Consider the following 24,025-nt stretch of genomic DNA (forward strand, 5'->3'; position numbering starts at 1 on the left):
CACACACAGTTTGATTACTGACCCCTAGCCACATTTCCTGCTGCCAGGAGCTGAGCAGCCCTTGGAGGAGATAGGGGGCAGAAATCAAACTGTATGTGTGTGTACAGTGCAATGCGATCTACAGCAAGAGTGATCCTGTGTCGTGCTGTATAGATGAACGCTCTACTGAGAGGAGGGAAGAGCACAACAAAGCACCCCCCCCCCCCCTGTGAGTTGGGAAAGGGGGGTGGGTGGCTATCTGTGCTGGGAAGTGTAATGGGGATTTGGGCTAGAAGCAAGAATGGGGGGGTAAATGTGCTAGGAGTAGGGATCGGGGGGGGGGGTGTGAGCCAGGAGAGGGGAATTTTTGTGCTAGGAGGGAGGTGAGGGATTATTTAGAGGGGTTGTGCTAAGAGGAGGGATTTGTGGGTATTTTCCCTAGGAGGGTGATTTAAGAAAGAAGATTTGTGCTGGGAGGAGAGATGAAGTCGGGGGGGGGGGGTATTTTGTGCCAGGAGGGGTTGGGGGAATTTGGGCTAACACGAGGGATTGGGGGGAGGGGGGATTTGTGCTGGCAGGGAGGATTTGGAGGAGAAGATTTGTGCTAGTATACAAAGTTTGCAAAGAAAGAGGGTGTGTGCTAGGCGGATGATTTGTTTGAGCTGGTAGAGCAAAGATTTGTACTGGCAGGGGGGAGGGTTGGAACTTGGAGTTGGTGGAATATGTACATTATTGTTTGGGGATAATTCGGCTTGAAGATGGAATTTATGTTTTTTATGCATGATGGAATGTTTGGGTCCACGAATAATGATTTTCATATATTTTTGATGAATATAGTGTTTTGAGATTTTTGTGCGGGGGATGGGGTGTCCGTCAGGGGTAGGCAGTACTACAGGGCTCCGTGATTGCTAACAGTGGCCCTGTCTAAACTGATATGTCTGATAGTAAACTAGTAATGTTCTAAGACTGAAGGGGAGAGCTGAGGAGTAGAGAGATAGATTTGTGTGTCATCAGCACAGAGATGGTATTGCGTACTGGAAGCCATGACTTCAGCAAGTGCCAAGTCAGGGACCCAGCAGGACAGCAGAGGTGAAGCTTGTGTTGTGGAGCATCAGTGAGTGCCAAGCCAGGGACCTAGCGTGTCCGCAGGGGTAAAGCTTGAAGAGTATTTGTGAGTGCCAAGCCTGGGACCCAGCAAGGAAGCGGGGGTGACGCTTAACCACTTAAGGACCGAGCCTCTTTCTGAGATTTGTTGTTTACGTTTTTTATGTTTTTTAAGTTAAAAACAGTTTTTTTTTTTGTTAGAAAATTACTTGCAACCCCCAAACATTATACATTTTTTTTCTAACACCCTAGAGAATAAAATGGCGGTCGATGCAATACTTTCTGTCACACCGTATTTGCCCAGCAGTCTTACAAGCGCACTTTTTTTTTTTTGAAAAAATACACTTTTTTGAATTAAAAATAAGACAACAGTAAAGTTAACCTAATTTTTTTTATATTGTGAAAGATGATGTTAAATTGATACCCAACATGTCACGCTTCAAAATTGCGTCCGCACGTGGAATGGCGACAAACTTTTACCCTTAAAAATCTCCATAGGCGACATTTAAAAAAATTCTACAGGTTGCATGTTTTAAGTTACAGAGGAGGTCTAGGGCTGAAAGTATTGCTCTAGCTCTACAGATCGTGGCGATACCTCACATGTGGTGTGAACACCGTATAAAAAATATTTTTTTTTTCATAATTTATTTTACTTTTTTTTTTTACATTTTTACATTGTTTAAAAAAAAATAAAAAATTGTGTCACTTTTATTCCTCTTACAAAGAATGTAAACATCCCTTGTAATAGAAAAAACATGACAGGAGCTCTTAAATATGAGATCTGGGGTCAAAAAGACATCAGATCTCATATTTACATTAAAATGCAATACAAAAAAAATGTTGTCATTTAAAAAAATGGAAAAAAAAAAAAAAAGGCCCTTTAAGAGCTATGAGCGGAAGTAACGTTTTGACGTCGCTTCTGCCCTGCAGTGTCATGGAGAAGTCTAGGGGCCATCTTCCCCTCACTCGTCTCCATACCCAGGCAGGTGACAGACGCGATCGCCTCCGCCAACGGCTCCGGTAAGCGCCAGAGGGCACCCCTCTCCCGCCGCCGATAAAAGTGATTCTGCGGCGAATTCGCCACAATGACCACTTTTATTTTAAACCGGACTGCTCACTGAAGACGGGGATACCAGGGTTATGGCAGCTAGCTGCTGCCATAACAACGATCTCTTCCTTCAAAGTATAACGACGGTGGGCAATCCGGAAGTGGTTAAGGAAGATACTGAGTGCTACCAGTGGAAGAGCTCAGGGGATCCAGTGGCTAGTGGATCTGAAGTCTATTGAGAGAGACTGGGAGCTCGTTTAGTGAAGACCCACAATGAGTGATGGTGGGGTAAACTAAGAACTGTTTGTGTTGCAAATAGTTGATTTCAATTGCCGTTAGTTACAGCTACAAGATTGTTGCCATAGGAGATAACGGTCCTACCTACACAAAAGTGGCGTCCGGCTGGGGGCCTTCACCTGTATAGATGTCTACCTATAGAAGTCTCGGAGTATGCCAATTATCTTTGCATCTACCGAAGGGTGTCCTGGCCCTAACCCTCTCTCCCCCAGTTCTGTTTAACCACTTGCCGCCCGCCCACCGTCAAATGACGGCGGGGCGTGCGGCTCTCGTTCTGGGTGGACGTCATATGACAGCGCCCAGAACATCTGCTCTCGCGCGCCCGGGGGGTCCTAGCAACACGGCGCGACCCTGATCTCTGTAAAGAGCCGTAGCTGCGGCTCTTTGACCATGTGATCGACTGTGTCCAATCACAGCTGGTCACATGTAAACATGGAGATGCCGGTAATCGTCTCTCCTCGCCTCACACTGACAGAGTGTGAGGAGAGCCGATCAGCGGCATCTCCTCACAGAGGACATCTAGGCATGTAATCAGTGCCCTGATTACAATAAAGCGCCCACAGTGGCAGAAGTGAGTGCCCAACAGTGCCAGCAGTGTGCCCACCAGTGAGTGCCCACCAGTGCCAGCAATGGCTGCAAAGTTGTCAGTGCACACTGACACCTTTGTAGCCATTGTGCTATATGCTGGATGTTCAGTGTTCCCCTGTACCTTAAAGAAGGGGTGGCTCCCCTTCAGTCCACCTTCTCTCACCTATCCATCAGAATGCATGAGCCTCCACTGCGGGGACACCTATAAGTTAGTGTTAGGTACCACAGATATCAGGGTGCCTTGACGAGGCTCTGTGGCTTACACATGCATTTGCAAATGTGTGCAGACCAAACCCCTGCTTTGAACACATACTGATAGACAGGTTATTTGGTTGTCTGCGGGCTGGTGGTAAGTTAAGCTTGGTTTTATCCTTGGTCTTGTTTATGCCTGTTAGCCTTCCAATGCTTCTTACTGCGATAGCCAGCTATAGATGGCGGCAAGTGGCGTCTTTTTTGTATGGACAGCTTAAAGCCCAACTCTGGGCAACTAAAAAAAAAAAAAAAAAAAAAAAAAAAAAAAGTATCCCTTGCTGTGCCCGCACTGCAAGGGTTAATTGCTTGTTTAGGTCTTGGAGAACAATTGAAGAAGATTTACTTACCTGATCCTCCACTCCTCCCCTGCTGCTAAACCAGTCCCTGCAGCTTCTTCTCCCCCATGATCCAGTGGTCTAGGCTCCTCACATCACCAAGACTAAAGCAGGGTCCACAGCCCTACATTGGACGTGTCGACGGCAAGGCACAGTCCACCAGCATGGGGGAGCACCATCTGCCGGGGGAGTGGGGGATAAGGTAACCAAAAGTGTTTCTCCTTTCCTCTAAGCAAAACTGATAATTAACCCATGCAGTGTGGGCATAGCTCCACTGCTAAGAATATTTTACATTTTCATGCTGGGCTATAAGGCTGACATAACCTACAAGATCATCGTACATGCAAGAAGTCAAATGTTCTTGAATACAGAAGAATTGTGGCTTAGTTGCCCATTGATGGTGGGTTCAGTTTCATGCATGGTGATTATATGACCACTCTATGTATATATGGATGGATATTCCTTGGGTGCTCAACTTTCCTCACAAATCATAAATTAACCAGCTATCGGGCAGACAACTATGGTAGAGTAAGATTTCTGCCTAGCCAACATAGGGGGTGGAATAGGGAACCAGCGATGCCAAGGGCAGCAAATAGATACCCACACATTGTTTTACTTCCAACTCATTCCCAGAGTTTAGTAAGGGGCATCTTTAACCCCTTCACGATGACCGTATGCAAATATGCAGTGCTGAATGGAGTGGGCTTTTTTTCCGAGGGGCCGCGATCGAAGGCTAATGATTGGGACCCGAAACGTCCGACTCCGGGTCACCTGATCACTGTGATAGCCTCCGATTGGCTATCACAGTAATTAGTCACTGTGGAACCCACCCCTGTGTTTTCTGTTTCTGTGAATGGATGAGACATTGTATCTTTCTCTGTCCTTGCAGAGATATATAAAAAAAATAAAATAAAGGTGTGTAAAAAAAAAAAAAAAAAAAGATAAATTAAATAAAAAAAATAAAATAAAAAAATACCTAGATCTAGGTTTGATCTAGGTCATTCTCAATGTTAGTGTTTGGGTCAGGGTCAGCATTTTTTGGACTTTTTTTTTTATTATTATTAGTATCAGTTAGTGTCAGTGTGTTTTAGGTAGAAAAAAAAAAGCGCACTACAGTTTCTGGGCTGTACTACGGGTACATACAACAACTAACATACACAACGGTATTGCTGCGATCATTAGGAGCAGGGGGATTTATTTTGGGTTGTTCTTTGGTGGTAGGTTATGGTAGTAGCAAGAAATATACAGTTACATTTAATACTTTTTTTTTTTTTTTTTTTACTATTTTTGGGCAGGTTTCCCTTAGATAATAATAAATTAAAAACATAGATATCCATTACCATTTACCAGCAAATGAAAGCCCAATTTGTCCTGAAAAAAACAAGGCAGAATCCACCTGGATGCACAAAGTAGTTGTGATGATATGTACGGTTTTACTAACACATGTCAAAGTTGCAAAATTGTGCTTAGGCATTAAGATTTGTTTTACCCTTAGACGCAAAGGGATTAAGATGTCGTCATATAAAGGGAATTCATAAAATAACCATGAAAATAATAAGAGCAAAGCTGAAGTTTAATCTGCCTATAGTTTGCTTTCTCTGGTTCCTGCCCCCCCCTCCTTATCAACATGAACATGCTAATTAATATTATTTTTTTTCATAAAACCCTTCTGTTTTCATTACATACCCCATTTTAGATCCAGTAATGTCATCACTAGGTCTATGTGCTTCTCTATGAAATGCAAGCAGATTATGGCTGGGAGGTATGGCAGGGCCCTTGTACACAGGTTCCTGAAAACATCACATCACCCTGCCTCAGTATTCCTCCCAAGAGCCCTCAGCCCTAATGCAAGCAGTGGACGGACTCCCGAGAGGACATAGCAAATGTCAAAATGCCTTAGGCCCCTTTCACACTGCCACGACTTGAAACTCACTTGATTTTACAGCTATTTCTATGCGAATTTGCTGCAATTTCAGGGAATGCCTGTGTAAACTTGAGGTCTATGGACCTCAACGTGCATCAAAGTCAGATCAAAGTAGTACAGGTGTGACTTGAAGTCGCACAGATAGGAATGGTACTCATTGGAAATCATGGGGTAGGACTTGTCTTGAGTCTTTGCAGTCCCAAGTCGCAGGACAAGTCGCACAAGTGTGAAAGAGGCCTTAATAGGTGGATGTCAGTCTGGAGGAGCGAGTGCTTTATGTGTATGCAGACCTCCCTAGGTGACACTCACATGTAATGCTAACCCTCCATGATTGAAAGGACTAAAATAGAATGAATGAAAGGTGGCAGGCCAGGACAAGAAGGCTGGGGAGGAAAAGGCTAGATAAAGCTACAGGTCCTCCGGCCAGGAAATGAGGCAGGCTCTATCTGACTGGTTGCAGCTTCCAATGAACACTGTGAGAAGCTCATGGTATGCAGTGAAATCAGGGGAAGCCATTTCAGTAGAGAAAAGAGGAGCCTGTACAGCTTTGCAAGACTGAAGGGAGGGCTGGAGTTCTGCTTTACAAAGAAAGGAAATAACACAAAAGAAAGAAAAGAGTAATAATGATCCCCCTATAAAGCAATGATTCTCTGTGCTCGTTTTTCTGCGTTTTGCGGCTTTAAAAGACTCGTTGGAGCCTTAAAGAGGTTGGGAACCGTGGCTGGGTAAAAAAAATAGATAATGTGCTAGTATGCATTACATATTACCATATATACTCGAGTATAAGCCGACCCGAATATAAGCCGAGGCACCTAACTTTACCACAAAAAACTGGGAAAACTTATTGACCCGAGTATAAGACGAGGGTGAGAAATGCGCAGCTACTGTAAGTGGAAAAGAGGGTCAACAATGCCCATTTGCAGCCTCACTGTGCCCATTTGCATGCCTCACTGTGCCCATTTGCAGCCATAGGTCCCCCGTACTTCAAACTCGGTAGTTAAGGGTTCCTAGATGCCCCCTAACTGCAGCCAAAATTTGGGGTCTCTGGACCCAAAGGGTCCTGAAATGACATTGCTGCAGATGGACACAGTTGACCGAGTTTGGGGCCCCGTATCTCGGGGGCACTTGGTACTAGGAACCCCAACGCACTTAGTGCTAGGTGTGCAAACCCAGTGGAAATAGCACTAAAACATATCCAAAGCTGTGGTTCCTAGAACCAAGTGGCCCTGAGATATGGGGCCCCAAAGTCGGTTCAGAAAATGTCAAGCACTTTTCTGCAGCAGAGAATGACATTTTCCGAACCGAATTTGGGGCCCTGTATCTCGGGGCCACTTGGCGCCAGGAACCCCAGCTTTGGATGTGTTGTAGTGCTAGTTCCACTGGTTTGCACACCAAATTTGGGGTTCCTAGCCCCAAGTGGCCCCGAGATACAGGGCCCCAAAGTCGGTTTGGAAAATGTCATTTTCTGCTGCAGAAAAGTGCTTGACTCGAGTATAAGCCGAGGGGAGCACTTTCAGCACAAAAAAATGTGCTGAAAAACTCAACTTATACTCGAGTATATACGGTATTATTATACAGGATTTATATAGCACCAACAGTTTGCGCAGCGCTTAACAAAATGAAGGCAGACATTACAGTTACATTACAATTTGGTACAAGAGGAATCAGAGGGCCCTGCTCATTAGAGCTTACAATCTAAAAAGGGAGGGTCAATTGATACAAAAGGTTATAGCTGTGTGGGATGAGCTGATGGAGAAAGGGAAAAACAAAGTGTATTAGTTAGAAGCAGGATAGGCTTCTTTAAAGAGAAGGGTTTTCAGGGATTGTTTAAAGATGGGTAATTAGGAGACAGTGGGACAGATTGGGGTAAGGAGTTCCAAAGGATGGGAGAAGCTCTGTAGAAGTCCTGGAGGTGAGCATGGGAAGAGGTGACAAGGGGAGCTAGAGAGCAGGAGGTCTTGGGAGGACCGAAGAGAGCGGCTTGGTTGGTATTTTGGGACTAGGTTAGTGATGTAGCTGGGGGAAGAGCTATGGATGGATTTGTGAATTATTGTTAGTACTTTGAATTTTATTCCTTGGGTAAGTGGAAGCCAGTGGAGGGATTGGCAGAGAGGGGTGGAGGACACTGAATGGTTGGAATGTCCATACTAGCACATTATGAAATATTTACCTTAGAACGAAGCCCTCACCGCTAAGAGAGCCAACATCTTCCCACCCGGTCCTTCTTCCGGGTTCGCGCGCTTTAGTCCAAGTTCTGGCAAGGAATGCCGGACCTTCAGAGCGAATTCCCCGGTGACATCACAGCTGCACCCAGGGTGAATATCTCCTAAATGGTGCACGTTTAGGAGATATTCATTTTACCTACAGATCATCCTTATTATAGGCTTACCTGAAGGTAAAAATCACAAAGCGGCCTTTACTACCGCTTTAAGAATGAAGTTATGAGCAAAATAAAAACTCGTACCTTTAAAGATCCTTTTGATGAAGAGAGGCCGGTCTCCGTATATAGAAGCCTTCCCACCATCCAGACTGAAGCCCAGCCCGGCAGATGTCTTGTGAAGTTCCACGCACACGGCGTCCCGCAAATCCAAGTGTGCTGCAACAAACCATGAACATGTCATTAGAGGCCATTGTGTACCACCACCGCTGCCTGCTACGCCTTCTGTAAAACACCTTTATAGGACACTTTTATTGCTTCCTCTAATTACAGAGTGGAACCATAATCTACATTCTGTTTTATTACTGTGCCTGAAATGAGGAGGAGGCTTCCCCACAATGAACAGAGATGATACATTCCCAATCTCACAGATCCATCCATCACAACCTGCACATCATTGTTTATTCATTTCTGGACCAAAATGTCCAGGGACAAATCCTGTAAACCTGGAGATGTCACTAAAAACAGTGGTCATATGAAGTAGAAGTGGTATGGCGTCCATCTTATTTCACCTTTTATGAAGGAAGCATGAGAAATATGTATACTGGCTCTGCTGGCCTCTCCTCCTTTTACTCAGCCCTCATGCTGATCCTATGGCTTCAACACTCTACCAAGAACTATAGAACAGGACTTCTGCCTCGCCAATATACAGTCAGGGCTAGTGCAAAGATTTTTGACACCCTAGGCGAAACCTCATTTTGCCGCCCCCTTGGCTCCACCCCTGACTCCACACCCTTTGCCTTGCCCATGTATACCCCACCTTTTTAATGAAACACCCATCAAATGCAGCCTACCAGCGCCCATCAAATGCAGCCTCACCAGCGCCCATCAAATGCAGCCTCACCAGCGCCCATCAAATGCAGCCTCACCAGCGCCCATCAAATGCAGCCTCACCAGCGCCCATCAAATGCAGCCTCACCAGCGCCCATCAAATGCAGCCTCACCAGCACCCATCAATGAATATTTGCTTGCTTCCATTCATTCAGGAGTCGGGACACAGTTCTCCGCTGCGCCTCTAACACTATGTGCGCACAGAGCGGCAGCTACCTGCAGATGCTGAGACTTCGTTGCTTGCTGCAGAGAGAAGAGAGTAGGCACACCAGTGGCCTGGTGTCCTAGGCACCAGTGCGCTCTAGGAGGCTGCCTACTTTGCCTAATGGTAGCACCAGCCCTGCATACAGTAGATGGTGGCATAAGGAATCAGGGATGCCACAGGCAGCAAAAAGATACCCGCACACTGTTACTTTCAATACTTCTCATCTCTCCTTTTGCTGATTCTATGGCTTTAATAATCTACCAAGAACCGTAGAACAATCTCTGACTTATCGGAGTATCAGGTCAGTTCTGGCTTCACTGGCTGCATGCTTGCTAAGAGTCAGTGACCTAGAATATATTGCTGTCAGAGACAACCAAACAAGTAGCAATTGGAGGGGTGCAGTCATGGCAACCTACATATTTATAAAATACATTTTTTTTTGTTTTTTTTAATGTTTTTTAATCACTTCAGCTCTGGAAGATTTACCCCTCTTCATGACCAGGCCATTTTTTGTTATACAGCACTGCGTTACTTTAAGTCCCCTTTCACACTGGGACGCCTTTCAGGCCTTTTAGCGCTAAAAATAGTGCCTGTAAAGCGCCTCTCATGCCTCCCCAGTGTGAAAGCCCAAGTGCTTTCACACTGGGGCAGTGCGCTTGCAGGACGGGGAAAAAAAAGTCCTGCAAGCAGCATCTTTGGGGTGGTGCGGGAGCGCTGTATACAACCGCTCCCAAAACGCCCTGTCCATTGAAATGAATGGGCAGCGCTGCCGAAGCGCCGCAACATGGGTGTTTTTAACCCTTTAAAGCGCCACTATAACTATACCGCTAACGCCGGCACTGCCCCAGTGTGAAAGTACCTTCACTGACAATTGCGTGGTCATGCGACGCTGTACCCAAATAAAATGTATGTCCTTTTTTTCCCCCAACAAGTAGAGCTTTCTTTTGATGATATTTGATTACCTCTGCGGTTTTTATTTTTTGCGCTATATACAAAAAAATCTGACAATTTTGGAAAAAAAAATATATATATTTTTTACTTTTTGCTATAAAACATTCCCAATAAAAAAAAAAAACTGTAAAAACATGTATTCTGCTACACGTCTTTGGTAAAAAAAATCCCCATATGTGTATATTGATTGATTTGCACAAAGGTTACAGTGTCTACAAACTATGTAATATTTTTATTTATTTTCTTTTTTACTGGAAATGGCGGCGATCAGCGACTTATAGTGGGACTACGATATTGCGGCGGACAAATCGGACACCTAACTGACACTTTTTGGGGACCAGTGACACTAATACAGGGATCAGTGCTAAAAAATGCACTGTTACTGTACTAATGACACTGGCTGGGAAGGAGTTAACAGGGGTGATCAAAGGGTTAAATGTATTCCCTCTGAGTGATTGCTAACTGTGGGGGAGGTGCTTTGACTGGGGGAATGTAAAGAACCGTGTTCCGTGCTTGGCAGGAACACAGGATCAGCACATTCCCCTCTCACAGAACGGAGATCTGCCCTGTTTACATAGGCAAACTGCCGTTCTGCCTTTCTCATGAACGATCAGTGGGTTCCCTGCCGACGCCACCCGCTAATTGGCTCCCGCTGTGTCCAATCGCAGCGGGAGTGGGTCGCCTGCCGGCACGCAAGCATGGCCCATAACCGGAAGTGTCAGATCACGTACCAGGTAGGCGCTCGGCACAGGACTACTACAGTGGTCCAAACATAACCATGTAAAAATTGAAATACCTGCAATTCAACTTTAATGTCCTAATGGATTTAGGAACAGATGGTATTCTCTATTAACATCCAAGAAGTGCAAATTGCAGCAGTCCAGTGCAGCCAATCAGAAATCACTTTCTGTAGTCAGATCAGTTAAGAGATGTCTGATTGGTTGCTTTGGCTTTGTGTGTTTTGTACATCATAACTCTTTGCACTAGTTTACAGGATAAGGTAGCCATGTTATTGTATATCTGTGTTGGTGTGTAGCAATATAAGTAGGGTTGCATCTACTTGTGAAAATGCTCCAATACCTTTGTGGTGAGACATACAAAATGAATGGGCTCAAATCGCACTGCAAAGAATCGTATTCAATTTGAACAGGAAAGCAGTGCAATTCCTTCCTGAATCACATGCAGTTTCCCACACCACTCCTGTGTGAACCCAGGCTTGTCCTAGTGATTTCAGCCTGGGTTCACAGAGGAACAATGCGGGAAACTGCATTACTTTTCAAATCGCATGTGATGCTTTGCAGTGCGATTTGAGCCCATTCCTTTTGTATGGACTCAAATCGCAATGCAAAGGTATCGGTACTCGGTTATGGTGAGTACTTGTACTCGCTGGTAAAAAAAACAAAACAAAAAAAAAAACGGTGTTGATGCAACCGCACATACAAGACCTCTAGCACACGGCTGTAAAGTCCAACGTATTGGCATACAGTGTAAAATACATCTGTTGTTGTGGCACCTAAGAGCCACAGATGGTGTATTTTAGCCGATAGGAATGCGCTACAAAAAAAAAAAAAAACAAAAAACAAAAACTCATGTGCGCATAACCAGCGGCACCGATGTGTATTCGTGCACACGTATGGGCATTTTTTTTTTTACCGTGTAGCCATATTAGTGCATATACTGTACATATTACTTTGTAGAGCCACACAAGTTCATTTAAAAAAAATGTTCTTTCTGCTTAGTGAGCACAAATTGCCCTTGCCCACGTGGCTTGCCCTGTAAAAGTTTTCTCAGAGCAGTCATTCAGTGATGATGAAGAGTAAAATGCACTTGGTTGAAAAAACGGAGATAAAAATCTAAACCTATAAACAAAAAACAAAAAAAAAAATTGTAAAAATCACTTAAAAAAAATTACTTTTAGGCAAGCGTTACAATAATTACTTAAAGCGGAGTTCCACCCAAAAGTGGAACTTCCGCTCATCGGATTCCTCCCCCCCTCCGGTGTCACATTTGGCACCTTTCAGGGGGGAGGGGGGTGCAGATACCTGTCTAAGACAGGTATCTGCACCCACTTCCGGGAATAGACTCCCATGGGAGTCACGCCCCCTCCCGCACTCCCCCGCTGTCTCCTGGGAAAGACACAGGTCCCAGGAGATAGCGGCGACCATTGAGAAAGCGCAGCGCGACTCGCGCATGCGCAGTAGGGAATCGGGAAGTGAAGCCGCAACGCTTCACTTCCTGATTCCCTCACTGAGAATGGCGGTGGCAGCACCCAAGGATCGAGGGACGGTTCGGTCTCGGGTGCCGACATCGCTGGACCCTGGGACAGGTGAGTGACCTTATTTTAATAGTCAGCAGCTGCAGTATTTGCAGCTGCTGACATCTAAAAAAAAAATTTTCGCGGGACTCCCGCTTTAACCAATTCAATATTGGGTACTTTCACCCCTTCCTGCCCAAGCCAGTTTTCAGCATTACTGGTGGGCACTGAAGGGCATTTGTTATAGGCACTGATTGGCATCTGTGATGGGCACCTCTGAAGGGGGCTGCACTGATAATCAATGCGCTATCAGCGCAGACCCCCCCCCGGACAGCCGCTGATCGGTTCTCCTCTACTTGTGCCTTATCAGTGTAAACTGAGGAAAGCCGATTACCAGCACTTCCTGGTTACCGCTGTGATCAGCTTGGTCACAGCTGATCACGTAGTAAAGAGCCTACATCATAGGAGATGCGGTGTGTCGGAGAGATGCACCGCACCACCGATCGCTGCTCTGCTCGCCCCTGGGGGCACACGCGAGTGGCTTATCCTGATGGACATCATATGACACCCAGTCAGGATAACTGATCCCCTTCCCCGCCCGGCCGTCATTCTGCTATAGGCCAGGCGGATGTGGTTAAAGTATAGCTAAACTGTTTTTGTAGTTTTGGACAGAGTGCAGAGGGATTAGAACCCCTGTCAGTTGTTATTGCTGTCTGTCTCCCCTCCCCCCTCCCCATTAAGGAGATTCGCCCTCTCTTTTTTTTCCTGTTTACCATTATCGTTGAAAGTGAAATTAAAAGAAAATGACAAATTTTGGGTTGTCCCCAAAAAGTAAGAGAGAGGAAATCTTCAAAATGGGGACACTAGTTCTGGTGACCTGGGGGTCCCCAAGGAATTTCCTTAATTTGCAGGGATTTCCTCTGTTCTTTGGCTATGAGACAGGAAGTGAAGGGAAATGTCTGAAATGGTAAACAGATGGTGAAAAAAAAACTGACAGGGGTTATAACCCTTCATTGCTCTATCCAAAATGGAAAAAAAAAAAGATTTGCCTATAGTTCTACTTTAAAGTGATAGTAAAGTCTTGTTTAAAAAAAAAAACAAAAACAAACAAACCTGTTTTTGTGCAGTTGGTTTTGCACAGAGCTTCCCGGATCCTCCTCTTCTCAGGTCCCTCTTTGCTGCTCTGGCCCCTCCCCCCTGTTCAGTGCCCCCACAGTCAGCAGTTTCCTATGGGGGCCCCTGAGCTTAGTCACTGCTCTGTGTGTCCATTCAGACACGGAGCTCCAACCCGGCCCCCTCTTTCCCCTGATTGGCTGACTGACTTTGATTGACAGCCGTGGCAGATAATGGCGCCGCTGCCGTGTCTCAGCCAATCAGGAGGAGTGTCCCAGAAAGCTTAGACATCGCTGGAGAGAGATGGGGCTCAGGTAAGTAATTAGGGGGGTGCTGGGGAGGCTGCTACACACAAAAGGTTTTTTATCTTAATGCATAGAATGCATCAAGATAAAAAAAAACCTTCTGCCTTTACAACCCCTTTAATCAGACGCTGTCATTTTAGCATTCAAATACAAACTGCTAAGAGATATAAAGAACCCTGCTTGCAGTATTCGAACCATGTAGCAGAAGGATTGGGCAAAGCGCACTTCCTGGTAGGGCTGAAGTTTTCCTCCTAGACATTCTTATTGGCTAGTGAGGTAGTCCACCACAGCGATGGGCCAATAGGAACGTATCAGGGGAAGGAAGGGATGGATGAAGCTTTAGCACTATCAAGAAGCCCAATCAGATCCGACAGGCAAAGGGTCAATGAAAGCCGCTGTGTAGGCACTTCTAGACGTCTGCCCTTCATACCTGCCACCAGCTTGCCCATTTTTAAAGAGGCACTTTAAAATAAAATAAGCTCTCAAATATCAATAGCTTTCCTTTATATGAAAACTATCACAATATAGAAACAACTGAGGTTTATTCTACATTACAATGTAAAAGGTTAATAAACCAAGGTACGTGGAAAGGTTACTAGCCCATATTGGATTTCATTTCACCATACTCAGGAAAGAAAGATGAAATCTGATTGGATACTGATTGCATTTTGCACAGCGAGAACATTCTCAGAAAACTGACAAGGGCAGGCCAAGTTACTCTATACAGATAGCGTGCGGATTAGTTATTAATTCAAACATGGTGTTTCGAGAGGGGGGACTGAAGGGTTCTATAAAAAAAACTATTCAATTCGTCTTAATCTTACACAATAGCTCCCTAATGTGACATACTGGGATTTGCCTATCTCTGGGAGACCTACCTCCCACTAACGGCTCCCATCTGTGCTCTCAGGACAATGGAAACCAGAGAACTCATGGAAGTTTTACATAAAAATAATCCTATTTTTCAGGAATTTACAGGGGGTTTGGAACACACTGTAATAATGATCCCCTGGCTGCAATTCATGGAAATTCCAGCATCAATCCTTTAGATATGGAGGAAAATGAAAGAATACAATTTTTTATTTGAGATCATTATTTGAAACTTGAAAAACATTACCCATTAATGACCGCCATTTGCACCTTTATGGTGAGGAACGTTACACGCACGTCTAAGGTCACAGCTGGTATCTAGGGTCTTTTAGCAGGATCTGGGTGGATTTATATGAAATGTGGGGGTAAAAAAAAAAAAAAAAAAAAGTATTCTTATAAGGTTAAAGCAAAACTCCCTTTAAAAATGCAAGCCCCTTGTCGCCTTGGTCAAAAAAAAAAAAAAATCCCAATAGACTCATCCTCCTTTCCACACACCAGTGCAGGCCTACACGTGTCCTCTCCAGTCTTCCAGTGCCAGTCCTCTCCTAGGTTGCAAACTAACGCGGCTTCAGGTCGGTATGCTCACCACGATTTCAGAAACCTCCAGCTCAGGTGCTAAGCCCAGCTCGTCATGCTGAACAGAATGAACGAGCAGCAATCTGGACGGCTACACTTCAAAACAGGGCGATCTTTATTGATGGGTATAAAAAAGCAACCGAGCGTCATGAGGGAACAGAGGAAAGTCAATGTGTGACCCATGGGTCATGATTAAGCTCTAGAACAGCACAAAACACATTGACTTTCCTCTGTTCCCCCACAGGCTCAGTTGCTGCTTTATACTCAGGGCTTTTTTTTTTCTGCAGGAACGCGGAGGAATGCAGTTCTGGCACCTCCAGAACTGAATGTATGTAATGGCAAGGGGTGGTGGGGTGTTCTAGAAGGATGATTGTTGCTGGCTGCTGGATAATCTATTGTCGCGGGGGGGAATTGGTGATCTATTGATGTGGTTGGAAGGGGGTGATCTTGTGTTGGTGAGGATCACCAATTGTTAGATCTCCCAGCAGACACATCAATAGACTCTCCAGCAACAAAAGCCCTCCCCATCAACAAAAGGGGGGGATTGGTAATCTATTGATGTGGAGGTGGTGGGGGGATTTTGTTGCTGGGGAGGTCCACTGAGATCTATTGTTGATGGGGGGTCAATTGTTGCTGTAAGGGATCTGCTGTTGAGGGATGGGGGCTTTTGTTGCTGGAGGGTCTATTGATGTGTTTGCTGGGAGATCTAATGATGCTGGCAGAGGTCTATTGTTGCTAGGGTGGATCTACTGTTACCTGGGGGGAAGGGTATTTTGATTTGGGGGGGGGGGGCTAGGTTTTGCTGGCTGCTGGGGATCTATTTGACTACTTTTCTTGTTATCATTAACAAATTACATACAAAATAGGCAACACCAAATGAGGTGCTGGGAAGGTTGGGAGGGGTGAAACCTAAGGAAAATGCTTGGAGGTGGGTAGTGGGTGGTTCAGGAGGGGGGTACCTGTACTTATTCAGAGAAAGAAAGCCCTCTTTAAACCTCTCAATAAAGATGGTCATATTTTGGAGAGCAGCGGTCTGGATTTCTCTTCATTCATCCTCTTTTAGGTTGAATGACACCCAGTGTTATTTAGCCCTCTTCCTGAAAGCCCATGCTGTCAACTGGGGCCATAGACGTCAATATAAAAAGATTCTTATAAGGCTAAGGTTAAAGCAAAACTCCTTTAAAAAAATGCAAACCCATGTCCCAATACACTAATCCCCCTTTCCACACTCCAGTGCTGTCATCTGCATCCTTCTAGGTCTTCTAGAAAAATCGCTTAATTCGCCCATTAACACAGCCAGTATTTATGGGGGGAATTCCTCACGCTGCGCCATTGTGTTCTGCCAGCAGGGAGCCTTCCTAATTGTCAGAACACAATGATGTAGCCCCACTGCCGGTAGCTTGTAAAAAACTCTATGAGAGACGGAGAGGGCTGCGGTTGGACGGTGTACCGAATGCTACCAATGTTTAGGGCATTATGTGCCCATGGACATTCATAAGTCCCGATGAAGGGGGAATTGCATAACCTCCAAAATGCTTTGTAACATGCTTTTATCTCATCTTTGGAATAAATTAATACCTGGCCTTTGAAATTTCTGGTGTGGCATTTCAATTTCTGATTTTTTCAAAAGTAATAAAAGGGACAAAAAAAAAAAACAAAACTGGTGCAGGAGATTAATAGATTACATCTAGAGATCGAGGCAGGTCCACATTTGGAAACCACAGAAGAATTTTTGTTTAGTCAGGAGTTCTTTAAGGACCCTTTCTACAAGGCCTCAGACATGAGACAATGGCCGTCTCAGCACATTACAGAGAACATTCCTGGCGGCGAGCTAAAGACTTCAACCTGTGTAAATATTATAGCACAAAGGGGAGCTCTGCCGCTGTGTGCTGAACCCCAGACTCCGGGCGTGTTACATAATTACACTTTAATGTACAGTACACGAAGGGCTTCCTGAGCTTTGTACATGCTCAGCATCACCTATTCTCCAACACCAACAAGAAAAGGCATTAAGCTAAATCCATGGCGGGTCTGGGTCTCCCTTATGGGCCATTGGGGAGGGGGGATTTACGTAGCAATTTATGAGTGATATGGAACACAGCCAGGCAGGTTGGAAGACTGCAAGAATGTTCAAGGCTGTGTTATTCAGATTATTTACTGCATTAGGAAGTATGGAATGGGATCAGGAACTTTTAGAAGGACCTTTTTTTTTGAAAGGGTCAACAAAAACCAACAGCAATGATGATCTTTTCAGTTAATGTACATTTGAGGGTGTATCATTGCATTCACACAGATCATACATGTGTTATAATGAGCTGATGCTAAGTAATGTGTGCGTGTAACATGGGGTACAGTATTTATTAGCAAGAAGACCAGCAACTGAAAGGAGACAGGGAGAAGATGCCAATGCCAGCAAGGGACCCCTTGTAGACTTCAGACCATGGCAAGAGAATCTTGATGACTCCAGCCTCTACCTAGAACTAAACTATCTCTTATGAGTGGACTGGCCCATTAACAGTGAAAGGATTGGACAATAAAAGCCTTACAACACTCAGGCACCTTTCTTCCTCACAGGCACCTTACGACTATGTATTCAGATGGACAATGCCATACAGTGGGGGTTTGATAACTGCACTTTGATTTTCAGAGCTGTGCTGGAGATGTGCAACAGACAAACCGCTGAGATATACTGTATGTGCAAATACAACATACGGCCTCCGAAACGACATGTGAGGTCTGTAAAGAACACGCTGCCCACTGCTACCTTCTAGATTAAATCTCATGCTAATCGCTAACAGATTTCATAAACATTAGGCTGGGAAAGGCAACGACAGACAGCAAATGCAGCATTGGAGATCGGACTCCAAGAAGTATTGTATGCTGAAGGTTCCCTGACTAAGGGGGCCCATTTACACTAAGCTGTGGTAATGCATTTGCTTGCCTGTGTGGAAGCATACTTCATTAACCACTTACTACCACGCCATTGTAAAAAAAAAGTAGTCGGTAGACTCAATTTTCTGGAGCACCGTTTATAAACATGCACATGTGGCCAGTGCACTCCTTGAATGCCTGTGACTGGACTGTCATTGAACAGCTGGGATCACAGGAAAAATGCTTATGACTCTGTGCCGTGTGATAGCTGTGAACCAATCACAGTGATCACAATCATAAACACAAAATGGGGTGGATTTACTAAAGGCAAATAGACCGCACACTCTGCAAGTGCAGTTGCTCCAGAGCTTAGTAAATGAGGGAAAGTTCTGGTGACTTCTATCGTCCAATCTAGTGCAAGCAAAAATGCTTTTTTTTTTTTTACCTTGCACGTGATTGGGTATTCTTTGCAAAGTGACGTTTCACCTCATATGCTAAGCTCTGGAGCAACAGCACTTGCAAAGTGCAGTGTATTTGCCTTTAGTAAATCCACCCCAATGTAAACAAGCCCCCTTTCACCTCTGCCATCAATGTCCTTACTTTTAGTAACAATGCTTGCACAACACCGTACACAGGCCCCATCCATATACATCAAGGGGAAAACTAGCATGTAAATAAATAAAACAGCCAAAATGAAATTCCCTGAAATAAAAGATTTGGTGGACACGACCCATCAACGTTATTGGCGCTGCGCCACAACTGCCCTTCAACGACATGCAATATATGTGGTTGCGGCACAGTGGTTCGCCCTTGCCCTAGGGTTAAACAGAGTGTAGATTTTTTTTTTTTTTTTTTTTTAATAACAAACATGTTAGGCTTGCCTGCTTTGTGCAATGGTTTTGCACAGAGCAGCGCTGATCCACCTTTTCTGGGGTCCCACGCCGCCTCTCCGAGCTCCTCTTTGTGTGCTACCATAGGAAGCCACTTCCTATGGTCGCACAAGTGCAGGCTCGATCCTGAGCCACGCTCCGTGTGCATACCTGCCAACTTTTTGAGATAGGAATGAGGGACACCTCTCAGCAAAAGTATGCAGGCATAGGACACACCCCTTGCCACGCCCACTTAATGGAGAATTGTACAAAATAACAAGAATGGTTAAACCCACAAGTGTTTTTTTTTACCACTACTTTTCCTTTATATTGGCTTTTGGAATTTACAAATGCAGCATTTAGAAATCAGATGAAAGGTTTAGTGCTGGAAAACAATTTTTCATAGATAAAAAGTGCATTTTATATACATCTATATAGATCAGACCAAAATGAGGGACAAATGATGATGAAAGAGGGACATTGCTCCAAATCAGGGACAGTCCCTCGAAATCAGGGACAGTTAGGAGCTATGCTGTGTGTCCACTGACATACACAGTGCAGTTCGGTCCCGCCCCTCACTGCCTCGTCACTGGATTTTATTGACAGCAGCAGGGGCGATTGGCTCCTGTTGCTCTACCTGAGTCCAGTAAGGACAACATGAGCAGCTCAAGATCGGCTCAGGTAAGCATCTGTGGGCCTGGGGTAGGGAGCTCACAATAGATAGAAGTTTTTTTACATTAAAGTGGTTCTAAAGGCAGAATGTTTTTATCTAAATGCATTCTATGCATTTAGATAAAAAAAAAAAAAAAAAAAATCAGTGTGCAGCAGCCACTCTCAGCCCCCTAATACTTGCCTGAGCCTCATTTCGATCCAGTGATGTTGCACGAGAGACTCAGCTGTCTGGGATTCTCCCTCCTGATTAGTCGAGACACACAGAGGGTGCCACTGGCTACGGTTGCTGTCAAAGTCAGTGGGCCAATGAGGAGAGAGAGGGGGCGGGGCGAGCCGTGGGTTCGTGTCCGAATGGGAAAACACAGAGCAGCAGCTTGGGTGCCTCCATAGCAAGCTGCTTGCTGTGGGGGCACTCAGCAGGAGGGAGGGGCCAGGAGCGCAAGTAAGGGACCCGAGAAGAGGAGGATCTGAGCTGCTCTGTGCAAAACCACTTCGCAGAGCAGGTAATTGTTATTTTTATGGTTCAATATATTTTTATTATTATTAACAAATTTCAAGTCTTACGTTACTTAAAACTAAAGTGTACAACAAACAAAACAAAAATTAAATAGACTGCAGCTTACTAGTTCTATGATGTAGTGGCTGCATTCATTTTCTGTTTTTTTTTTCCACTTGGTAATCTTGCAAATAACACACTTCCTGTCCCTGGGTGGCAATGCTCACTCTTCTACTGTATCTATGGAGGGAGCAGTGATGTCACCCTAAGTGGTTTCCCTGATCTGGGCTACAAACATATCCTCTTTTTATTACATGGGGGGCCAGGGAATCTGTAGTTAACAGGTAAAAGATAACATTGTTTTATATTTCAGAGGAAGTGTCAGGGACTGCACTTCTGGCAGGATCGACAGGTATTTTCTACACTTACTGAAATGTCCTTATCCTGAAAAAAGCAAAACAAACGTCACCTCTCCAAATGCCACATACACACGATCGGAATTTCGGCCCGCAAAAGACCGATGAGATTTTTTGTCGGCGGAAAATGCGGCCGTGTATATGCTCCGTCGGACTTTTGCTGGCTGAATTCCAGCCAGCAAAAAATTGAGAGCGTGTACTTAATTTTTCGGTCTGAAAATGCGATCGTCTGTGGCACGTCTTGTGGCAATTCCGACGCATGCTCGGAAATAATTCGACGCATGCTCGGAAGCATTGAACTTCATTTTCTGGGCTTGTCGTAGCGTTGTATGTCACTGCGTTCTTGACAGTCGTAAGTTCAGCGAACTTTTGCGTGACCCGTGTGTATGCAAGGCAAACTTGAGCGGAATCCCGTCGGAAAAGCCGTCATATCTTTTTCCGGCGAGAAGTCCGGCCGTGTGTACGCGGCATAAGGGCTGGTAAGCTGCAATATATTAAATTTTCTAAAACTACTCTTAGTTCTGCAGTAGATCTTTATTAACTACAAAGTGCACACTGTAGTAACACTTCTCTCCTAATATTTCGATTTGTTTGCATACTTTTTTGTGTCATTGATGTATCAACTTTTCCCTATGAACATGCATAGGAGAATTGCAGAGCAAAGCCTTTGTGAAACTCTTAGGCAAGCACGACCGTTCCTAGCGCCAGAAAAAAAATGAGAATGATGACTTGTGAAGAGCGGCGTGGAAGCCGAGTACATATACAGAACCTGGAGGACGTCTCCCGGAGATAATGTGAAACAAATGTGACTTTCGCATGAATTTTTTCCACATGTCCTGAGCTTCACCTCCTACCTGGTCCTGTCGCCATGGAGACATCTCTTCCAGATGTGGAGTGTCTTCCTCCCGTCGCGGTGGAAGAGTCTGTCCGGTTCGCCTTCTCCCTGTCGCTTTCCTTTCGGATGACGATGACGGCCTCTCTGTGCAGCTTGGCTTTGTGTAGAGCGCTCAGAGCGTCTCCGTGGGGCGCCCCGTGCATAGAGCAGCCATTGATGGACAGTATGCGGTCCCCTCTCTCCACCGTGACGTCTTGTGATGAGGCTGCTTTTGAGAAAACTCTGTGTACCTGAGAAGAGACAAGAAAACTTTATCTCCAACCATAATAAAAATCACCCGTAAACTACATATGATATCAAGTTGTGTGCACATCACCAATGTGGGGCATCCCTTCATATCAGCAGAGAGGCAGTGGACAACTGCAGTGGAGTAACTACCAGGGTCACAAAGGTTGCACTTGCGACCGAGCCCTGGTGTTTCGCCACAATTTCCCAAAACGGCAGGAAGGTGGCTGCCCCCAAGATGACAGGAAGGGGGCTGCTGCAGAACTTGTGAAAGGGTCCCCAATGGATCGGAAAGACCCTGCAACGGGAGTAAAGAGGATCAGGGCTGTAGGCAAGAAGCTGCGGTGCTGATCCGTGTATTCTGACAGTGGGAAAGTAAAAAAGTGAAACCAAAAGAGTCACAGAGAAGAGATTCTTCACATCAAAGCTCTAATATCCTTATATTTAAAGCGGAGTTCCACACAAAAATGGAACTTCCGCTTTTCGGAACCCTCCCCCCCCTGGTGTCACATTTGGCACCTTTCAGGGGGGAGGGGGGGTGCAGATACCTGTCTAAGACAGGTATTTGCACCCACTTCCGGCATAGACTCCCATGGGAGTCTACGCCTCTTCCCATCCCCACCGCACTTGTCTCCTGGGAACACACAGCTCCCAGGAGAGAGCGGGGACCACTTGGGACGCGCAGCGCGACTCGCGCATGTGCAGTAGGGAACCGAGAAGTGAAGCCGCAACGCTTCACTTCCTGATTCCCTCACCTAGGATGGCGGCGGCAGCTGCCGAGAACCGAGCGGGTTCTCGGCGTCACCTGCCGACATCGCTGGACCCTGGGACAGGTAAGTGTCCATATATTAAAAGTCAGCAGCAACAGTATTTGTAGCTGCTGGCGTTTAATTTTTTTTTTTTGGCGGTGTGGGTGAACCCCCGCTTTAAAGATGAATTAGACCTCAAAAGTAAATGTTCAGCATGGTGGATACGATCTGCGACTAATGCTACAGATTTAATCACTTTAGCACCTTTCCCCGGATTAGCAGATAGGCAGAGTAGGCCCTGACCTATGGGCTCCATGACAATGGATCAAAATAATATTGATTTAAACTTGGAAGAAAATTTACAATGCAGGCCCTTGGGCTTAATTCTATAAGGACCGGAAATGTAATATATTACACAAATTAGTACATTCAGAGGTATTTTATCCTCTTTAAGGTTATTCAATTTAATCTGACTTTAATACTGGTTCTTTTTTTGTTTTCTCTTTATTTTATTTTTTTATTTTATTTTTTTTTATTTATTTCTTCATGAAACGTTATGTATTGCAACAACATCTCGTTTAGAAATCTTAGTTATTCCTGTATGTTTGCAATCATATTAATATGTGCTGATACCATACCACTACGCCAGAATACGCGGGATGAGAATATGTCTTGGTATGTCGCCTGGCCTCGGCATTGTACCGCCTGAGTCCAGGCTTAAATTTTTTGATTAATAGTTTCACTCGCCGGATACCGGCAGTCTTATACCTGTTAACTCATGATGTATCCATCACCGTTTTGTACTTATTTGTTGATGTATATTTTTTCAATAAAAACCTTTTGTACAAGAAAATTTACAATGAAGCTTTCATAAATGGTTTACAAAAGATAGAAAAAAATGAATCAAAGAAACAAAAATTTTACATTATAGACAAAATACTGCATTTTCACTATATTGTCAATATTGAGTTGGCCCAACTGTACAGCTAGAACAGCTTCAACTCTTCCGGGAAGTCTGTCCACAAGGTTTAGGAGTGTGTCTATGGGAATGTTGGACCATTCTTCCAGAAGCGCATTTGTGAGGTTAGGCACTGATGTGGACCAGAAGCCCTGGCTCGCAGTCTCCGCTCTAATTCATCCCAAAGGTGTTCTATCAGGTTGAGGTCAGGACTCTGTTCAGGCCAGTCAAGTTTCTCCACCCCAAACTCGGTCATCAATGTCTTTATAGACCTTGCTTTGTGCACTGGGCCAAATCATTTGGTGGAGGGGGGATTATGGTGTGGGGTTGTTTTTCAGGGGTTGGGCATGGCCCCTTAGTTCCAGTGAAGGGAACTCTTAAGGCATCAGCATACCAAGACATTTTGGACAATTTCATGTTCCCAACTTTGTGGGAATAGTTTGGGGGTGGCCCCTTCCTGGTCCAACATGACTGCGCACCAGTGCACAAAGCAAGGTCCATAAAGAGATGGACGAGAAAGTGGAGACTGTGAGCCAGGCCTTCTCATCCAACATCAGTGCCTGACCTCACAAATGCGCTTCTGGAAGAATGGTCACACATTCCCATAGACACACTCCTAAATCTTGTGGACAGCCTTCCCAGAAGAGTTAAAGCTGCTATAGTTGCAAAGGGTGGGCCAACTCTATATTGAACCCTACGGACTAAGTCTGGGATGCCATTAAAGTTCATGTGCGTGTAAAGGCACTTTTTACAATATAGTGTATGTAATGTACCCAATAACAACTTACAGTTTGTCTCTAAGGTT

The 24,025-nt window shown here is 45.0% G+C and overlaps 1 protein-coding gene across 2 annotated transcripts in view; it reads right to left on the bottom strand.

Annotated features, from left to right (window-relative positions):
• PDZD2 (PDZ domain containing 2) overlaps positions 1–24,025 on the bottom strand; it is a 496,705-nt gene that overhangs the window by 15,232 nt on the left and 457,448 nt on the right. For both annotated transcript variants that reach the window (XM_073620669.1, XM_073620675.1), the window contains 2 exons: positions 21,248–21,518; positions 7,992–8,123 (listed from right to left, as the gene is read on the bottom strand). In XM_073620669.1, the coding sequence (XP_073476770.1) occupies positions 7,992–8,123; positions 21,248–21,518 (403 nt within the window). The remainder of the gene's footprint in view (positions 1–7,991; positions 8,124–21,247; positions 21,519–24,025) is intronic.

Source organism: Aquarana catesbeiana, linkage group LG01 (assembly GCF_042186555.1).
Source record: "Aquarana catesbeiana isolate 2022-GZ linkage group LG01, ASM4218655v1, whole genome shotgun sequence".
Lineage (NCBI taxonomy): Eukaryota > Metazoa > Chordata > Amphibia > Anura > Ranidae > Aquarana > Aquarana catesbeiana.